The sequence below is a fragment of the Lithobates pipiens genome, unplaced genomic scaffold (assembly GCF_037356315.1).
Source record: "Lithobates pipiens isolate NorthernLeopardFrog02 unplaced genomic scaffold, aLitPip1_a1.2 Scaffold_16, whole genome shotgun sequence".
NCBI lineage: Eukaryota > Metazoa > Chordata > Amphibia > Anura > Ranidae > Lithobates > Lithobates pipiens.
Genome location: NW_027507748.1, coordinates 441,695,455 through 441,711,995, shown reverse-complemented (window position 1 = coordinate 441,711,995; position 16,541 = coordinate 441,695,455). Strand labels below are relative to the sequence as shown.

The window sequence follows — 16,541 nt, the reverse complement described above, 5'->3', positions numbered from 1 at the left end:
ACCCACATAGTAATTACTATAGCTCTGTGTCCCCTGATGTAAGAAAATAAATAACTTGTGATAAGCAGTGCACAGGGGGGCAGCAGGGCACAGCATGGGGGGTCAAGCGGGCAAAGAATACAGGGGGCAGCAGGGCACAGCATGGGGGAAAGCATAGCAGAGTATAGGAGTCAGTAGGTCAGATCACAGGGGGTTAGGAGGGCACAACAGAAGGGAGGGGCAGAAGGGCACACTACCTGGGGAGCAGCAGGGCACATTGCATGGGGGGGCAGCTTGGCACATTATGGGCACAGCAGGGAATATTACATGGGGGCAAGAACGTGCATTATGGGGCACAGCAGGGCACATTACATAGGGGCTGTGGCGCACATGTTGCACACATCAGGACACATTATGGGGCAAACAACAGGGAGCATCAGTGGGGCACACAGCAGGGCACATTTTCAGGAACAGCGGGGCATATTACATAGGGTTCGTATGTCCTCTCTTCAGGACCTGGAGACTGTTATCAGTGGACAGACTGCCACAAGTCAAAGACTGCTATAAGCGTGACTTTCTTACTACCTTTGTGAGTAGTTTAATCATGTTTTTTGAATAAATGTATCAAAGGATAATGCACAACGGTGCACCCTCTCTTTTCTGTATTTTCATATTACATAGGGGTAGGAGGGCACACTGCAGGGCACATTATGGTGCACACAGCAGGGTACACCATGGGGCATAGGGCACATTATGGGGCACAAAGCAGGGCACATTATAGGATACATTGTAGGGGACAGGGCACACAGTAGGGCACATTATGGGGTGCACAGTAGGGTACATCATAGGACACATTGTAGGGGACAGGGAACACAGTAGGGCACATCACGGGACACATTGTAGGGCAGGGGGCACACAGTAGGGCACATCAGGGGGTACACAACAGGGCACACAGTAGGGCACATCACCTGGCACATAACAGGAAGCACAGTAGAGCACATCATGGGGCACACCACAGGACACATAGTAGGCCCCATCACAGGGCACATGGAACATCACTGGACATGGGAGGGCATGGGGCACACAGTAGGGCACATGGCACATCAGGGGGGTACACAGAAGGGCACATGACATGGCACATAACAGGAAACACAGTAGGGCACAGGGCACATCAGGGAGGGCACACAGTAGTGCATAGTTGCCAACTGTCTCAAATTTCCCGGGACATTCCCGGGATTAGGAAATTTGTCCCGAATAAATTTTGTCCTGGGAAATGTCCCAGGAAATTCGGTTTGTCCCAGGAAATTGAATTTCCAGTTTTTTTGCCGCCGACCTCTAGAGGTCCGCGGCAGGCGGAGACAGGCCGCCATTTTTAAGAAGACCAGAAGCTGGTCTTCAATAGAGAACATTGCTGTGGCGCCGCCCACCCACGCTGCCAGTGTGTGTGTGAAGTGCAGTGGGTGGCGCCACAGTTGGTTCAAAGTCTCCGCGCGGGATGACGAGGGCCAGTGAGTCTGTGGATCATGTCGGGGGCAAGTGAGTCTGTGGATCATGTCGGGGGCCGGTGAGTCTGTGGATCATGTCAGGGGCCAGTCTGTTTTCCGGGGGCCAGTTTGTGGATGCTGGGGGCCAGTCTGTGGATGTCGGGGGCCAGTCTGTGGATGTCGGGGGCCAGGCTGTGGATGTCGGGGGCCAGTCTGTTTGCCAAGGGCCAGGCTGTGGATGTCGGGGGCCAGGCTGTTAGCTGGGGGACCAGGCTGTGGATGTCGGAGGGCCAGTCTATCTGGTTGTCAGGGGGGCCAGTCTGTCTGGATGTCAGGGGGGCCAGTCTGTCTGGATTTCAGGGGCGCCAGTCTGTCTGGATGTCAGAGGGGCGCAGTCAGAGTCTGGATTTCAGGGGGGCACCAGATGTTAGGAGGGCTGATGGGGACACCGGATGTGAGGACGGCTGCTCTGATGGACACCGGATGTGAGGACGGCTGCTCTGATGGACACCGGATGTGAGGAGGGCTGCTCTGATGGACACCGGATGTGAGGAGGGCTGCTCTGATGGACACCGGATGTGAGGAAGGCTGCTCTGATGGGGCATCTGATGTAAGGAGGGACTCTGCTGGGGGCACCTGATGGCATCTGGTGGCAGGCAATGTGTCTAGTGACGCGCTCATGGCTCCCACTGATTCTGCATTATGGTGAGTTGAATGATTTAATTTCATATTACAATGTAATAATAGAAATAATGCGCTTCAATCATCCTGACACCATAACAATCATGGTGCCGGGATGATTGAAGCGCTAACACCAGGTATTTGGAGTATCTTTATCTGCTGATTGTCAAACTCTGGAAAACACATTGCTATTGTGGTGTAGGATCGGGGGGCTGCTGTCCCTCCATCCCTCCCCCCTTTCCCTCTCCATCCCGAATTCATCTCAGACACTAACCACGCCCCTTTGAGCCACGCCCCCATTTTGAGTAAACCACGCCCATATTTTGCTGCAGCGCGCATAGCACGCCGCATTTTATCCTTTTCCTAGGCCACACCTATAACTCTATGCCCTGCCCCCTAATTATAACACAGCTCCTCCTACTGCCAAAAGTGTCCTGAAATTTTTTTTGTATATTGGATTCATATTGGATAGAGGGCAATTGTTATACTGTTGTTTTTGTTTGCCATCGGTGTTCCATTGAAGAGACTTCACTTCCTGTCCCCATTGGAAGATTTCCCTTCCATTCCGGTTTGGTATATTCTTTTACTTTCACTTTCTGGAATTATGTTAAACAACAGAGGGTTACTCTCCCTTTCTGTGGCACAGGTAGCAATATAAACCTGTCTGGTATCTCCACTCTGACCAAATTGTGTGTGTGTATATATATATATATATATATATATATATATATATATATATATATATATAATTAAAAAAAGAGGGTTTTACTTTTTAAATTGACAACCAGTGCTTTAGAGGTAGCAAAACTGTTTTGTTTTAATTCAGCATATAAACCAGTATGGATGCACAGATAACTGGGAACGTCCACCGAGAATGCAGCAAACATCCTATGCTACTGCTATGTTTTGCCATCCGGAACTAGTAAGCGTCGCACTATGTTTCCGGCCGGTGAGCGATCTATGTAACACGCATCCTCCCTGAGCGCTTTTGCAGCTTATACCGCTGCACCCCGGCGTGTATGAAGCTCCGGAACCGGTGTAACACATCGGAGGGGTGAGGCTATCACCGGTGCTCAGCAGTGTACTTCACCTTTGGCAGTTCCGGAGGCGCGCATCTTTCTGGTGGGCGCGCCTCCTTCCAGCCGTGTCACCCAGCTACAAACATGAACTTGGATCGTTTACGAAAGAGAGTGCGGCAGTATATAGAGCAGGTGAGAACACGTGACGGCCGTGCATCACGTGATATGGAGGTGCCTCCTGCTAGGGTGGGTGCGGACGCCCACTGCTGGTCCTGGAAGTGTGCCTCTTTACCATATGAGGGCTGACCTGTGTGATGGCTGGGCTTTGCCTTTTATAACCTGACGTGTGATTTCCCTGCTCTGTGGTGATCAGAAATTCCATAACATGTATTCACTTGTATTACATGCAGAATGATACTGGGGCATGGAGTGCAGTAGGGGCGCCGTTCACTTCTGTGTAGTAAGCATTGGATTCTCATGTGCGCAGAAAGCGTTGGATTCACAGTAATTTCACACCTGTGTATTAAATGTTGGATTCATGCCTGTGTAGTAAACACAGAATGAATAATTTGTATTGCAGACAACGCGAACTGAATCGCCTCAAGGCTGGTGCAAGGATTTTTGACACCCTAGGTCAGTGATGGCGAACCTTGGCACTCCAGATGTTTTGGAACTACATTTCCCATGATGCTCACCTACACTGCAGAGTGCATGAGCATCATGGGAAATGTAGTTCCAAAACATCTGGGGTGCCAAGGTTCACCATCACTGCCCTAGGTGAAACCTAGGCTGTCAAACCGACTCCACCCCCTTTTCCTGCCCATGTATACAACACCTTTTTAATGACGTCTCCATGAAATGGGCGAAGAGTCCCAGCTTGAGTGGGCAGCCTACCAGCGCCCATCAATGAACGTTTGCTTGCTTCCATTCATTTGGGAGTCGGGACACAGTCCTCCGCCACTGCTGAGACTTAGTTGCTTGCTGAAGAGAGTAGGAATACCAGTGACTGGGTGCCCTAGGGAGCAGTGCGCCCTAGGCATTTGCCTAGTGGTAGCACTGGCCCTAAGTAAACATTGGTTGTGTGGCTCATCCTGAACATGGACATTCTTCTGAGATTTGGCCCATTGACAGACTTTGTATTGCTGACATTTTACTATGTATCACACACACATCTACCAAAAAAACACTGAGACCCAGTTCACACCTGAACATATTGGAATCACAGCAGAACACGGTTGCAGTGCTATTTCTTAATGGCGCCCCAAACGCATATGCTGTTTTGCTGTGATTGTCCTGCGACAAATCACAGCAACTCCTGCCAAGCCTGGCTCAGTGCTAACGTTTGTACATGAGCTACTTTGGTGTGTTTTTGGAGTGGAGGGGGGGCCCGGGGGGGCCCGTTCCCAAGGAATGGTGCTGCTCCAAAAATGCACCACAAAATTGTGCAGAAAACCCCCCCTCCCCATCATCCCAGTATTGTGTTTTTTTTTTTTTTTTTGTTTTTGTTTGTTGTTTTATTTAGCTGGTCAGGTCTCCTGTTAAAGTAATCATAGCTGCTAATTAGCCGCTGGTCTGCTTTTACAAGCAGCTGGAGGGGACATCCCCGCTGCCTTGTATGGCTCCCCCGCCCCCCCTGGGAGCCTTGAGTACTGCCATCTGATCATAGAGCTGATTGGAGAACAGAACGGCTCCAATCAGCTCCCTGGTCTAGGAAACTAGAAGCTATGAGCATTTCATCACTTCTGGCTTTGCCAGTTGTAAACAAACCCTTAGCTAAGATGAGTGGTGCTTTACCACCAATGCGGCTGCAGTGTTGAAAGTAGCCTGAGAGATCTCTCCTTTGCCCTTCAAAGCTTCAGATCATACCGACATCGTTGTGTGATCTGATGCTTTTTTCAAACCACTAAGGGTTTGTTTATAACTGGCAAAGCCAGAAGTGATGAAATGCTCATCGATTCTGGTTTCCTAGACTAGAGAGCTGATTGGAGCCGTCCTAGCACTAGTGGCCGAAGAAAAGATTAAAACCGCCTGTGTTGCGGTGCTTTTGAAAACGCTTATTTAGGCGCTTCAGAAGTGCTGCCCATTCATTTCAATAGGCAGGGGCGGTGTAGGAGTGCTGTGTACAGCGCTCCTACACCGCCCCAATGATGCTGCTTGCATCATCGTGCGCCCACAAGCGCACCGCCCCAGTGTAAAAGCACTCTGGCTTTTACACTGGGGTGGCTCGAGAGGCAGTTAAAACACCTGAAAACTGCCTCAGTGTGAAAGGGGTCTTCGTAAAGAGTACCTGTCACTGCTTATTGCTATCACAAGGGATGTTTACATTGTGATAACCATAAAAAAGATCAAACGTTTTTTAAATGGATGGTTTAAAAATGAATTAAAGAAAAAAAAAAAAACGTTCCTTAAAAGTGCCTCTGTCCCCCTGTGCTTGTGTACCAATATATGCGCAAACAGCAATAGCACCACACATATGAGGTATCACCTTTAACATCAGATCAAGGGCAGTAATTCTAGCACCAGACCTTTTCTGTAAATCTAAAGTGGTAACCTGTAAAGGCTATTAAAGTGTCACCTGTGGATAACAAAAATTGTTACCAATGCACAATTTTAAAGTGTGACATCTTTGGTATCTATTTACTCGGCATAACATTATCATCCTCCAAACAATTGAGTATTATATTGTGTTTAGAGCATTCAAATTCAAAAAGGTGTATTTTTTTTTCCCCCAAAAAAAATTTGGTTTAAAAACCACTGCGCAAATACAGTGTGATATGAAAAATTGCAACACCCACCATTTTAATCTCTAGGGTCTCTACTTTGAAAAAATATATAATGTTTGAGGGTTTCAATAATTTTCTAGCAAAAATACTGATACTTTACATGTAAACACAAAGGGGGTTATTTACAAAAGGCAAATCCACTTTGCACTACAAGTGCAAAGTGCACTTGAAATTGCACTGAAAGTGCATTTGGAAGTGCAGTCGCTGTAAATCTGAGGGGTAGATCTGAAATGAGGGGAAGCTCTGCTGATTTTATCATCCAGTCATGTGCAAGCAAAAAAAAAATATTTTCCTTGCATGTCCCTCTTGGATCTACAGTGACTGCACAATTTCAAGTGCACTTGTAGTGCAAAGTGGATTTGCCTTTCGTAAATAACCCCCAAAGTGTCAGAAAATACTTGGTCTTAAAGTGGTTCATATCACAAGAATTGGACCGACTAAAGCAAAAAATGTTTTTACTCTGTGCTTTAGAAACCCAAGTGTCAGCTTGTTTACTAGGTACAAAAACCTGTTGTGTGCATCATGTGTAAAAGTTTTATATTTGCATTGGATAAAACTTGTTTTGCTTTTCTGTGTCTTGCAGCAACAGTACCAGAGTGCCTTATTTTGGGCAGATAAGGTAGCTTCACTCTCTCATGGTAAGAACTCTTGTTGTCTACCGCCACAATAAAACAGTTTTGCTGTGATAGAAAAATGTTTATTTTGTCTATGATCATCTGCAAATTTGACTTGGCTTTGATCATGGGCTTTCTTTAACCATTTTGAAGTCCTTTGCAAGAACCCGTGCAATCCAGTTTGGGTTCCCGCATTGCATGTCGCATGATGTCCTCTGACTCCATAGATCCATAAATGCATATGCTTTGGTGAACTGAGCATGTATGGTTTTGGAAAGTTTTTTTAGTTATTTTTTTTTTTTTTCTTTAATGTAATTATTACAAGCATCAAGCCTTTTTGTTTGGAGATTGAAACCTCCCTAATGTAGTCCCACATAGTTTTATAAAAACTTGATAGATGATTTACTTTTGAAAAAATGCAGTTGTCACTAACTTCCCTCTTCTTTTTTTTTTTTTTTTTTTTTTTTTTAACCTAAACATGACAATGCTCTCTAAAGCCTAGTACACACAGTGAGAAAATTGGACGAAGAATACCGCTTTTGGAGCGATAATCTGATCATTAGTTCACAGCTTTCGAGAGCCGATCACGACAGTTTATGCGTAATTATCTATCTAAAGGGACAAGCACGAAAATTGTTCTTGTACGATACCAGAATAATTCATTGGCATGTAATTAGTAGGGTATTGGAAAAAAATTGTGTGACCAAGACCACCCATGCTCAGAAATGAAAGAATAAGTTGTATTCTGTCGTCTGAGAATTTTTGTAACTTTAGTAACCTATTCATTTTCTGATATTTTAATTGTGTGTACCAGGTGTTAAACATGGAAAGCAGGTAACGGATAAAAACAACTGCACCCATTTATAGAGCTGCACGATTAATCGATCTTGATTCAGCCCCCCCACGACCTTAGTTCAGCATTTCCCCAATTCTATGTAACAAGTGCAGGGCCCCCAGAGCTGTCCAAACATTGTCAGCACTGGAAACATTTCGTTCTTTTAGAGCAGGGATATGCAATTAGCGGACCGCCAGCTGTTGCAAAACTACAAGTCCCATCATGCTCTACCTCTGGGTGTCATGCTTGTGTCCATCAGAGTCTTGCTATGCCTCATGGGACTTGTAGTTCTGCAACAGCTGGAGGTCCGCTAATTGCATATCCCTGTTTTAGATCAAAGGGAAGAACTTTGGTCTGTAGATGAGGGCAGTTTAATCACTTAACAACTAAGCCTTTTTTTCTGACATTTGTTGCTTACAAGTAAAAATCCGTAGTTTCTGCTAGAAAATAATGTAGGACCCCCAAACATTATATATATTATTTTAGCAGAGACCCTAGAGCATAAAATGGCGGTTGTTGCAAAATTTTATGTCGCGCTTTATTTGTTCAGCGGTCTTTCAAATGCAAATTTTTGGGAAAAAATACACTTCACTTCAACGAATTAAAAAAAAAAAAAAAAAATCTCAGTAAAGTTAGCCCAATTTTTTTTGTATAATGTGAAAGATGTTACGCCACAAGAATCATGATCTTTATTTTAAGCAAAAAAAAAAAAGTGATTTTCATTTTAGCCAGAATTGTGCAGCTCTACCTATTTGTAAGAAATCATAATGGGACTTGGCTCATAATGATCACCTTGTTGTAGTGGTCAAACTTCTAATTCTTCATTTTTGTATTACTCCAGGTATTAGGATAATATGTTGTTTCCTGTGAACGGGTGTCGTCTTTTTAATTTTTTTATTTATTTTTCTCTCTGTGGAGCTTTCGATTATGCAATGGGGTAAAATCCTGCAAATCTTTAAATGTAACTAAAAAGCTTTTTCCCTTTTTTTTTTTTTTTTTCAGAGGAACCACAAGATGTTTATTGGTTGGCACAATGTCTGTATCTGACTGCTCAGTATCACAGAGCTTCACATGCTTTGCGGTCACGAAAATTGGATAAGGTAAGGGCTATCTAGTTTATTGCTTGAATTATCGCTGTGTGAATGCATTGGACAATGTGCTACTCACAGTTGAGAAACATGGCTCACCTGTACCTTTTTTTTCCTTTTGCTTTTTTGTTATGTTGTGGTATGATTTAAAGTTGTGTTGGTGTGTGTGTATACACACACGGACACACTAGAACTGTATGTAATGATCCATGCACCTTTTTAAAGTGGTATTAAAGCTTTTTGTTTTTGTATTTTCTTTTAAAAACAAACATGTTATACTTACCTGCTCTGTGCCGTGGCTTTGCACACACAGCATTCTTACTAGCTGTGATTGACAACAGTGGGAGCCAATGGGCTCCTGCTGCTTTCTCAGCTAATAAGGGAGAGTCCCGGAACAACCCCAGCTAGCGTGAACAGCGCTGGGGGGGGCTGCTGCCCACAGGCTTTTTTTCTTACCTTCATGCATAGAATGCAGGTAAATAACTTGAGCCTTTAGAACAACTTTATGAAATAATTTTGCTTCACAAATTTAGATATACAGACTTGGCAGCCACAAACTGTAGTTATATTAAAATTTTGGAAAAAATATGCTTCCAGTGATCTGGATTAAGTCCAGTGCTGTTGCTAAAACTTAGGTTAGCCATATAGCTATTTATTTCTTTTGTTTAGCCCACAGGCTGAATGAGAAAAATCAAATGCATTCTACCATCCAGATCGAATCAATTCAGCAGGAATCTGACAAAATGTGAGCTGTATGTAGCGGGCTTTAGGCCTGGCTGTTGTGAAATAATCTAAACAAGACATTGGCCTTTAAAGTGTATTTCCACTTTTGCAGGCTAAATTGAATATCTACTTTATATTGGCTACATCTTCCCATTCACAAAAAAAATGTAAAAATTGCTGCTCAACTTTTTATTTACTCTTGCGTTTTACTCATAAACTGAATTTTCCTGTGCAATGCAAGGGGGCTGGGGAGTTAATGTGTACCACCCTGTTTGTACTATGCTGGCAGGTCTCCATTATTGGATGTACACTAGAATTGAACACTATCTGTCCTACAATGGTCTTCTCCATTGTATAGTTCAGTGTGTCCCCAGTTTGTGTGAGGACAGAGACACTGCAAGACTGTTTAGGTTTTCTTGCATTCAGTCAAAACACCTTCTCCTCAGAAACATCTAAAATGTTAGCAATATTTAAAAAAATTTAAATTAAGCATGTGCGCCCTACTTTGCTGTAAGTCATTATACAGAAAGCATTGTTTTAAATGTTACTGTACGTGTGATTCATAGGAAAGTTTAGCAGACAGCAAAACAGGCCTGATTAATGTAAAAAATGTGTATTTTGGCAGAAGTTCATTAACATTGTATAACTTGTTTGGCAAGAGTGCTTTTGAGGATACCTTTGTGCACCAAATAGACCACCTAGACCAGTCATCCACATCTGTTTTCCATATAACTAATAAGGTATTTTTCTGATGGGTGTGGAAAGGAAAAGGTACATTATCGATATGTCCCATCTTAAACCGGCATCCCACATGCACCTGTTCTCAGAGTGTCCTCATCGTAACTTAATCTGTATTCTCCTTGAGGGAATTCAAGAAGTTGAGTATTTGGCTGAGGTGGAATGTTTCCAGCGAGGGAAGCCTAAGAGTTTGGAGGAAGAGGTTTTATCTGTCTGTAGTCAAGAAAGTGCTATATTCTGTACAGACCTTTGTTAATCCACCATGAGAAACAGTGATGGGAGAGTCTCGGGGGAACAATGGGTTGTTGAAAAGAGAAGCCACTGGCATTTGTGTAGACCTGAAAGAACAAGTTTGATTATCACTTTTTACAAGAAAACATAGAACGGTACCAGAATAGACGTCTGTTCCTATGCAGTATACCAGAGTAGCATTGAATTTATGGAATATATTTTAAAAAGTTTAATTTTGTTTTATGTGCATTTACTTTTTATTATAGGTGTATGAAGCATGTCGTTATCTTGCCGCTCGATGTCATGTATGTAGAATCCTGCCTCTTTTAATATGTAACCCTAAAAACAATGACTAGTATGAAACTGTACAAAATTATTCTACTGCAGTCACATGTGTTTTGCAGACCCCCATTATTGTTTTAAAGGGGTTGTAAAGGTAAATATTTTTTCACCTTAATGCATTCTATGCATTTAGGAAAAAAAACATCTGACAGTGCCGGCTCCCCCAGCCCCCCCGTTTTACTTACCTGACCCCTCGAAAGTCCTGCGCTCGCCTCCGACATCCTCTTCACCGCTCAGCCTGGCCGCTGATTGGCTAGAGTATATGGCACTGCTGCCAATCACATCCAATGACGCGGTGTGCCAGGGGCGGGGCCGAGTGATACAGTGAGCGGCTATAGCCGCTGGCTGTTTCACGGGAGCGCGACCGCAAGTACTTCTCACCATGCAAGGGAGCTCCTATGAACATGAGAAGTACTTGCGGGGGGAAGCCGAGACAGCCGCTGAGGAACCTCAGAAGAGCAGATTCGGGGCCACTCTGTGCAAAACGAGCTGCACAGTGGAGGTAAATATAACATGTTTGTTATTTAAAAAAAAAATATGAACTTTACAACCCCTTTAACAGATCAGGTAAACTCGTATATAACAGTTTATATGGAAAATCAACTAACAACATTCACATATATTGTTCATTTGTAAAAAAGGATAGGTTGATGTGCTGAAATATCAATGCTGTAATTTTTTTTTTTTTTTGCGATATAAGCGCAAAAAGAGCAGAAATTTTGAAAAAAAACAATATTTTCTTCTTTCTATTTTCAAAGAAATCCAATAAAATCGAATTTTGTCTTAAATTTAAGCCAAAATGTATTCTGCTACATGTTTTTGGTAAAAAAATTTGGTTAAGTGTATAATAATTGGTTTGTGTGATCACGGACATATGTATCCAAATAATCGTGTACAGATGTGTGCAGGTGATCACATACATATGTGTGCAGATAATCATTGGGACATGTGATTTTAGTGGGACATATGTGGGGGACATGTGTGTTTTGGGGACATGTGTGTTTACACTAGGTTGGTGATCAGTGAGTAAAAACAGCTCATACTCGCTGATCACCAGCCGGCTGCAGCGATCTGCTCTCCTCTCCTCAGCGATGACTTCTGTGTGAGGAGAGGAGAGCCGATTGCCTAGCAACCGGCTGGCTGTTTACATCACATGACGGCTGTGATTGGACACAGCCGTCATGTGATCAGGAGGGCCAATCACAGAGCCCTCCTGCCGATCCGAGATGCGACGTGTCCGGGTGACACGAGCGCATTGGGATCGCGCCACTGCACGGGCACACACACGCGCGTGATCCCCCTCCTTCTGAAGGACGGTCCTAAACGTCCAGTCAGGAGGAGGCTCCCACCCGGCCAATGTATATAAACGGCTGGGTGGGAGCCTCCTTCTTCTGACTGAACGTTCAGGAACGTCCTTCAGAAGGAGGGGGATCACGCGCGTGTGCCCGCGCAGCGGCGCAATCCCAAGTAGTTAAAATCCAGTAACATACTGTCTCACCCTGCTCTGCACGTGCTCAGTTGCACTCCATTTTTAGGAATTTCTAGGCACTGCCAAGTTTGTAGAGGTCAATCTGCTGACAGCCTAAAACCCCTTTCGCACTGGAGCCGTTTTTTAGGCAAATATAAAAAATAGAGACTGTAAAGCACCTGAAAAATGCCTCATCTGCAGTCCCAGTGTAAAAGCCCAAGTGCTTTCACACTAGTGGCGCTGCATTGGCAGAACATTCTTTTTATCAGGTCGTTATGGTTAAAGTTCTGCTTTACTTTGCCATGTCGTCTATTTTTCTTTCAGTTATTGCAGTTATTTTTAGCAGCGCTTTACCGTCCGATTTGCACCGGTATTCGGCCGCTTGAGGTGGTCTGTTTTACCCCCACTAGCGGCCAAGAAAATTGATTTCAATGGGCAGGAGCGGTGTATACACCACTCCTTCACTGCTCCAAAGATGCTGCTAGCAGGACTTTTTTTTTTTTACCGCCCTGCAAGCGTACCGCTCCAGTGCCCTCAGGGCTTTCACACTGGAGGCAAAGCATTGGCTGTTTCAGGGTGCTTTGCAGGCGCTATTTTTAGTGCTGTAGTGCCTGGAAAGTACCCCAGTGTGAAGGGGTCTTAATCAAGATGTTCTAGGTCAGCTAAGTTGCAATTTTCATGCTGACTTTTTAGGTCACTAGCAATAAAATAGGCTTGTCATCTCCAGATTTGAGGTGAGAAAATCCCTGAGGTCTGTGATGAGAGGAGGTTCTAGCGTGTGTGTAGATGGGTGCTGCACAGACTGTTTGCTGGAACTGAAGACAATCCGAGTGAAAGAATGTCACCAGCACACTATGAATGTCCAAAAAATGGTTCCAAAGCTTAAATCAGCGATCACATTGTTACAGCAGAAGCACTGTTTAGGAGCCTCCCAGGTCCCCTTCATCAAGCATGTGACCATGACATGCCTGATGAAAGGGTGGTGTTGGGCTAACGTAACAATGTGATCGCTTTTGACTCATTTTTGGATATCCGTAGTGTGCTGGTGACATTGTTTTGCGCTATGGGAGGAGGAGATTAGGCATTCATATCCTTGCTAATCATGTCTTTGAAATTAACCGCTAAGCAGCTACAAGTATAATACTGAATACTGACCAGCACTTCTTTGAGAACTATTCTGAAGCTAGCTAGTAGCTAGCATCTGATTGTTGGTGCATGAGAAGCAGGCTCTATACTTGTCATTACAGTAAGTGTAGTGCTGGAGATTGTTTAAGTTGCTTATAATGATTAATTTGTTGTCTGGTTTGGGAAGCATTTTGAGACCTAAAGGAATTTCAAAAGAACATATTTTATTTTGTTTGTTTCTCTAGAACATTAGAAATGTTTTCATACTCATTATTAACATGGTCTCTTTTCTTATTTCTTTTCAAGTATGCAGCAAAAGAGTACCAGCAGGCTCTTGATATCCTAGATATGGAGGAGCCCATCAGTAAAAAGCTGTTCGATAAGAATACAAAGGAAGAAAAGATCTTGAGGGATAGTTCTGGAGAGTGGCAAATATCACAGTCCTCGGTAAAATCTGAGTTGATAAACCATTGTCACAGGCTGATAAGATTACGGTATTTGTATCATTAACCCTACTTCTGGCAATTGATGTCCCCGCTATTGGTCGCATCCACCTTCACCCCTCTTCCTTTCTGGGGTCGTGGACTCCGTCTCTGTGACTGGTCAAAGTCGCATGACGCCGGAGCCGCCGGTCACGACACGAGCCCTTCAGTGCCATTCTTCAGTGTGCATGTGCTGATGACGTCAGCACAAGCATATATGGTAAATATTTTCCAAGCCGTGCAGGCTTAGGAGATATTTCCAGTACCTACAGGTAAGCCTTATAAGCTTACCTGTAGGTACAAGTGGTATAACAGAGTTTACAACCACTTTAATGGTGTCTTAGTCTGTAGGGTTTAATATTGAGTTGTCCCACCCTTTGCAGCTATAACAGCTTCAACCCTTCTGTCCACAAGATTTAGGAGTGTGTCTGTGGGAATGTTTGACCATTCTTCCAGAGGCGCATTTGTGAGGTCGGGCACTGATGTTGGACGAAAAGGCCTGGCTCGCAGTCTCTGCTCTAATTTATCTCAAAGGTGTTTTATCGGGTTGAGGTCAGGCCTCTGTGCAGGCCAGTCAAGTTCCTCCACCCCAAATTCGCTCATCCATGTCTTTATGGACCTTGCATTCTGCACTGGTCCAAATCATTTGGTGGAGGGGGGGGGGGATGTTTTTCAGGACTTGGGAATTTGAGCAATGTATGGGCAACTTTAGCCGTATACATAACCATGACAGAGTATAAAAAAATAAAAATAAAAAAAACCGCTGCAATTGGTGCAAATATCTCAGACAAACTTTCAAATGAATACTTCTTGTCCTTTTAACTCGAAATCCATTTACACATTTTGTACAGATGTGTTTTTATTGACTATTTTAATCTTGGTAGAAATCAACTTGACAAATGTAAATAACTGACCAATTTAGAGAAATAAAGTATTCTGTAAATATTGTTTTGCAAGTGTTGTTGGTGGCTATATACTAAAAAAAAAAAAAGCAGCTGTAGAACAACCTTAGTAAACTGTCTACAATTTGAATACACTGTAAAGCAAGTTGTTTCTACTTTGACCTCTGGTTTCTTGTAACATGAGTTAAGGTGAATGTAAACCTCAGACATGAACTACAAACAAAGCATGTCTCTCTATAGCATATCTCCCAAGCACTGAGTGTATTTTCTTCTGCTATTAGCAGGAGTTCAATTCTGACAAGTTTTCCTGACACCAAGACTAAGAGGAGAGAGTCCCAGCTGCCTTCTTTGCCTTAGCTCTGTTCCTGTGTGCTGTGTGAAGAGGGGTGTGTCTCTATCCTCCAATCAGCTCTGAGCCCTCCTCACTGTTGTAACTTCAGCTCTCCACCCCCTGCTTTTCAGAGCTGAGAGATCCTGTGTAAATTCTGCACTTTGAATGAATGTAGGAGACAGACCACAGCAGATAAACAGGTACAACTTATGTAGGAGGATTTGTTTCATCTGTGTATCTGAGCTGAGGCCAGTCACTTCACTGAGTATATGTAGGGATTTACAACCACTTGAACTACTTCCATACCAGGCACTTTTAACCCCTTCCTGCCCTGCCCAGTTTTCATTTTTTAGCACTGTCGTACTTTGACAATTGCGTGGTCATGCAACACTGAATCCATATGAATTTTATTTTTTCACACAAATAGAGCATATAGTCCCGATACTCACCCCTCTACTTTTTTGTTGATGTCTACCTTGGGAGAAAGGAGATATCTACATTCTCTCTAAACTAGAGCATTCTTAAGGTGATATTTGATCACTCCTGGGTTTTTTATTTTTTGCTAAATAAACAAAATAGATCAAAACATAAAAAAAAAGGGGGGGGTGTGTTCTTTGTTTTCTGTTATAAAATTTTGCAAATAAACATTTCATAATATTTAAGCCAAAATGTTTACTGCTACATTTCTTTTGTGAAAATAATCCAAATCGATGTATATTATTTCGTCTGTAGGAAAGTTAGAGTCCATAAACTTTGATGTATGTATATCTGAAAATCGATCAGTAGTGATTGCCGCTCATCTCATTTCTTTAGGCCCAAAAATGCCAGAACAGGACAAATATCCCCCCAAATGACACAATTTTTGGAAGTAGACGGTTCAAGGTATTTAGTAAGAGGCATGGAGAGTTATTGAAGTTGCAATTATTTTATTTATTTTTTTCACAATGGTTCCTTTCTTTTGTTTTACATACTGTCACCAGTGCAGTACAGCGTCATCATATGACTGGTGTGGCGGTGATCAGGAACACTGATTGGTGACAGTATGTTTTAAAAAAATAATAATTTTATTTTCCATTTTTATCTGCCATCCTCTGTTCTGGTGGACACAGCAGGTGACAGATCGTAGCGCGTTCTGGGGAGGATGTCCTATGACATCCTGCCAAAACTAGATCGGTCCCGTCCAGCTATCATTTGCCTATAGGCCGGGGGGAACTTGTTAAACTCAATAAATTAAATCTTTCAAAATTTATATTGAAGAATATAATAGTCTAGAGTTCTCACATGACTGACATTACTGTTTTTTTTTTTTTTGCTGGGGTTTTCACTGTTTTTTTTTTTTTTTTTTTTTTTTTAATATTCTTATTAATATTATTTTGTAGATAAAGAGCTCCATTTGTTTGTTGCGTGGGAAGATATATGATGCCTTGGATAACAGAATGTTGGCAACTTACAGCTACAAAGAGGCCTTGAAGTTTGATGTTTACTGCTTTGAAGCATTTGACCTTTTAACAGCACACCATATGTTAACAGCACAAGAAGGTTGGGATTTTTCATAAAAACCTCTAATTAATGACTAGAATGCACTTCCATTTATGATGATGATACAGACAATGGTGTAGTTTGGGAGCTTTATTGGAAGTAGTTTGCTGCTGTCAGTTGTCTAACTGCACTATAGCTACATACTTCAATCAAGCATTATATCAAATAATTATACTT

The 16,541-nt window shown here is 43.0% G+C and overlaps 1 protein-coding gene across 2 annotated transcripts in view; it reads left to right on the top strand.

Annotated features, from left to right (window-relative positions):
• The first annotated feature begins 3,107 nt into the window (after window positions 1-3,107).
• CDC16 (cell division cycle 16) overlaps window positions 3,108-16,541 on the top strand; it is a 53,943-nt gene continuing 40,509 nt past the window's right edge. Inside the window, exons 1-7 of one of the 2 annotated variants that reach the window (XM_077482697.1) lie at window positions 3,108-3,355; window positions 6,530-6,584; window positions 8,398-8,495; window positions 10,442-10,480; window positions 13,417-13,557; window positions 15,639-15,707; window positions 16,205-16,364. In XM_077482697.1, coding sequence (XP_077338823.1) covers window positions 3,308-3,355; window positions 6,530-6,584; window positions 8,398-8,495; window positions 10,442-10,480; window positions 13,417-13,557; window positions 15,639-15,707; window positions 16,205-16,364 — 610 coding nt within the window. In that variant the 5' untranslated portion in view covers window positions 3,108-3,307. The remainder of the gene's footprint in view (window positions 3,356-6,529; window positions 6,585-8,397; window positions 8,496-10,441; window positions 10,481-13,416; window positions 13,558-15,638; window positions 15,708-16,204; window positions 16,365-16,541) is intronic. The other variant, XM_077482698.1, reaches the window with a different exon arrangement.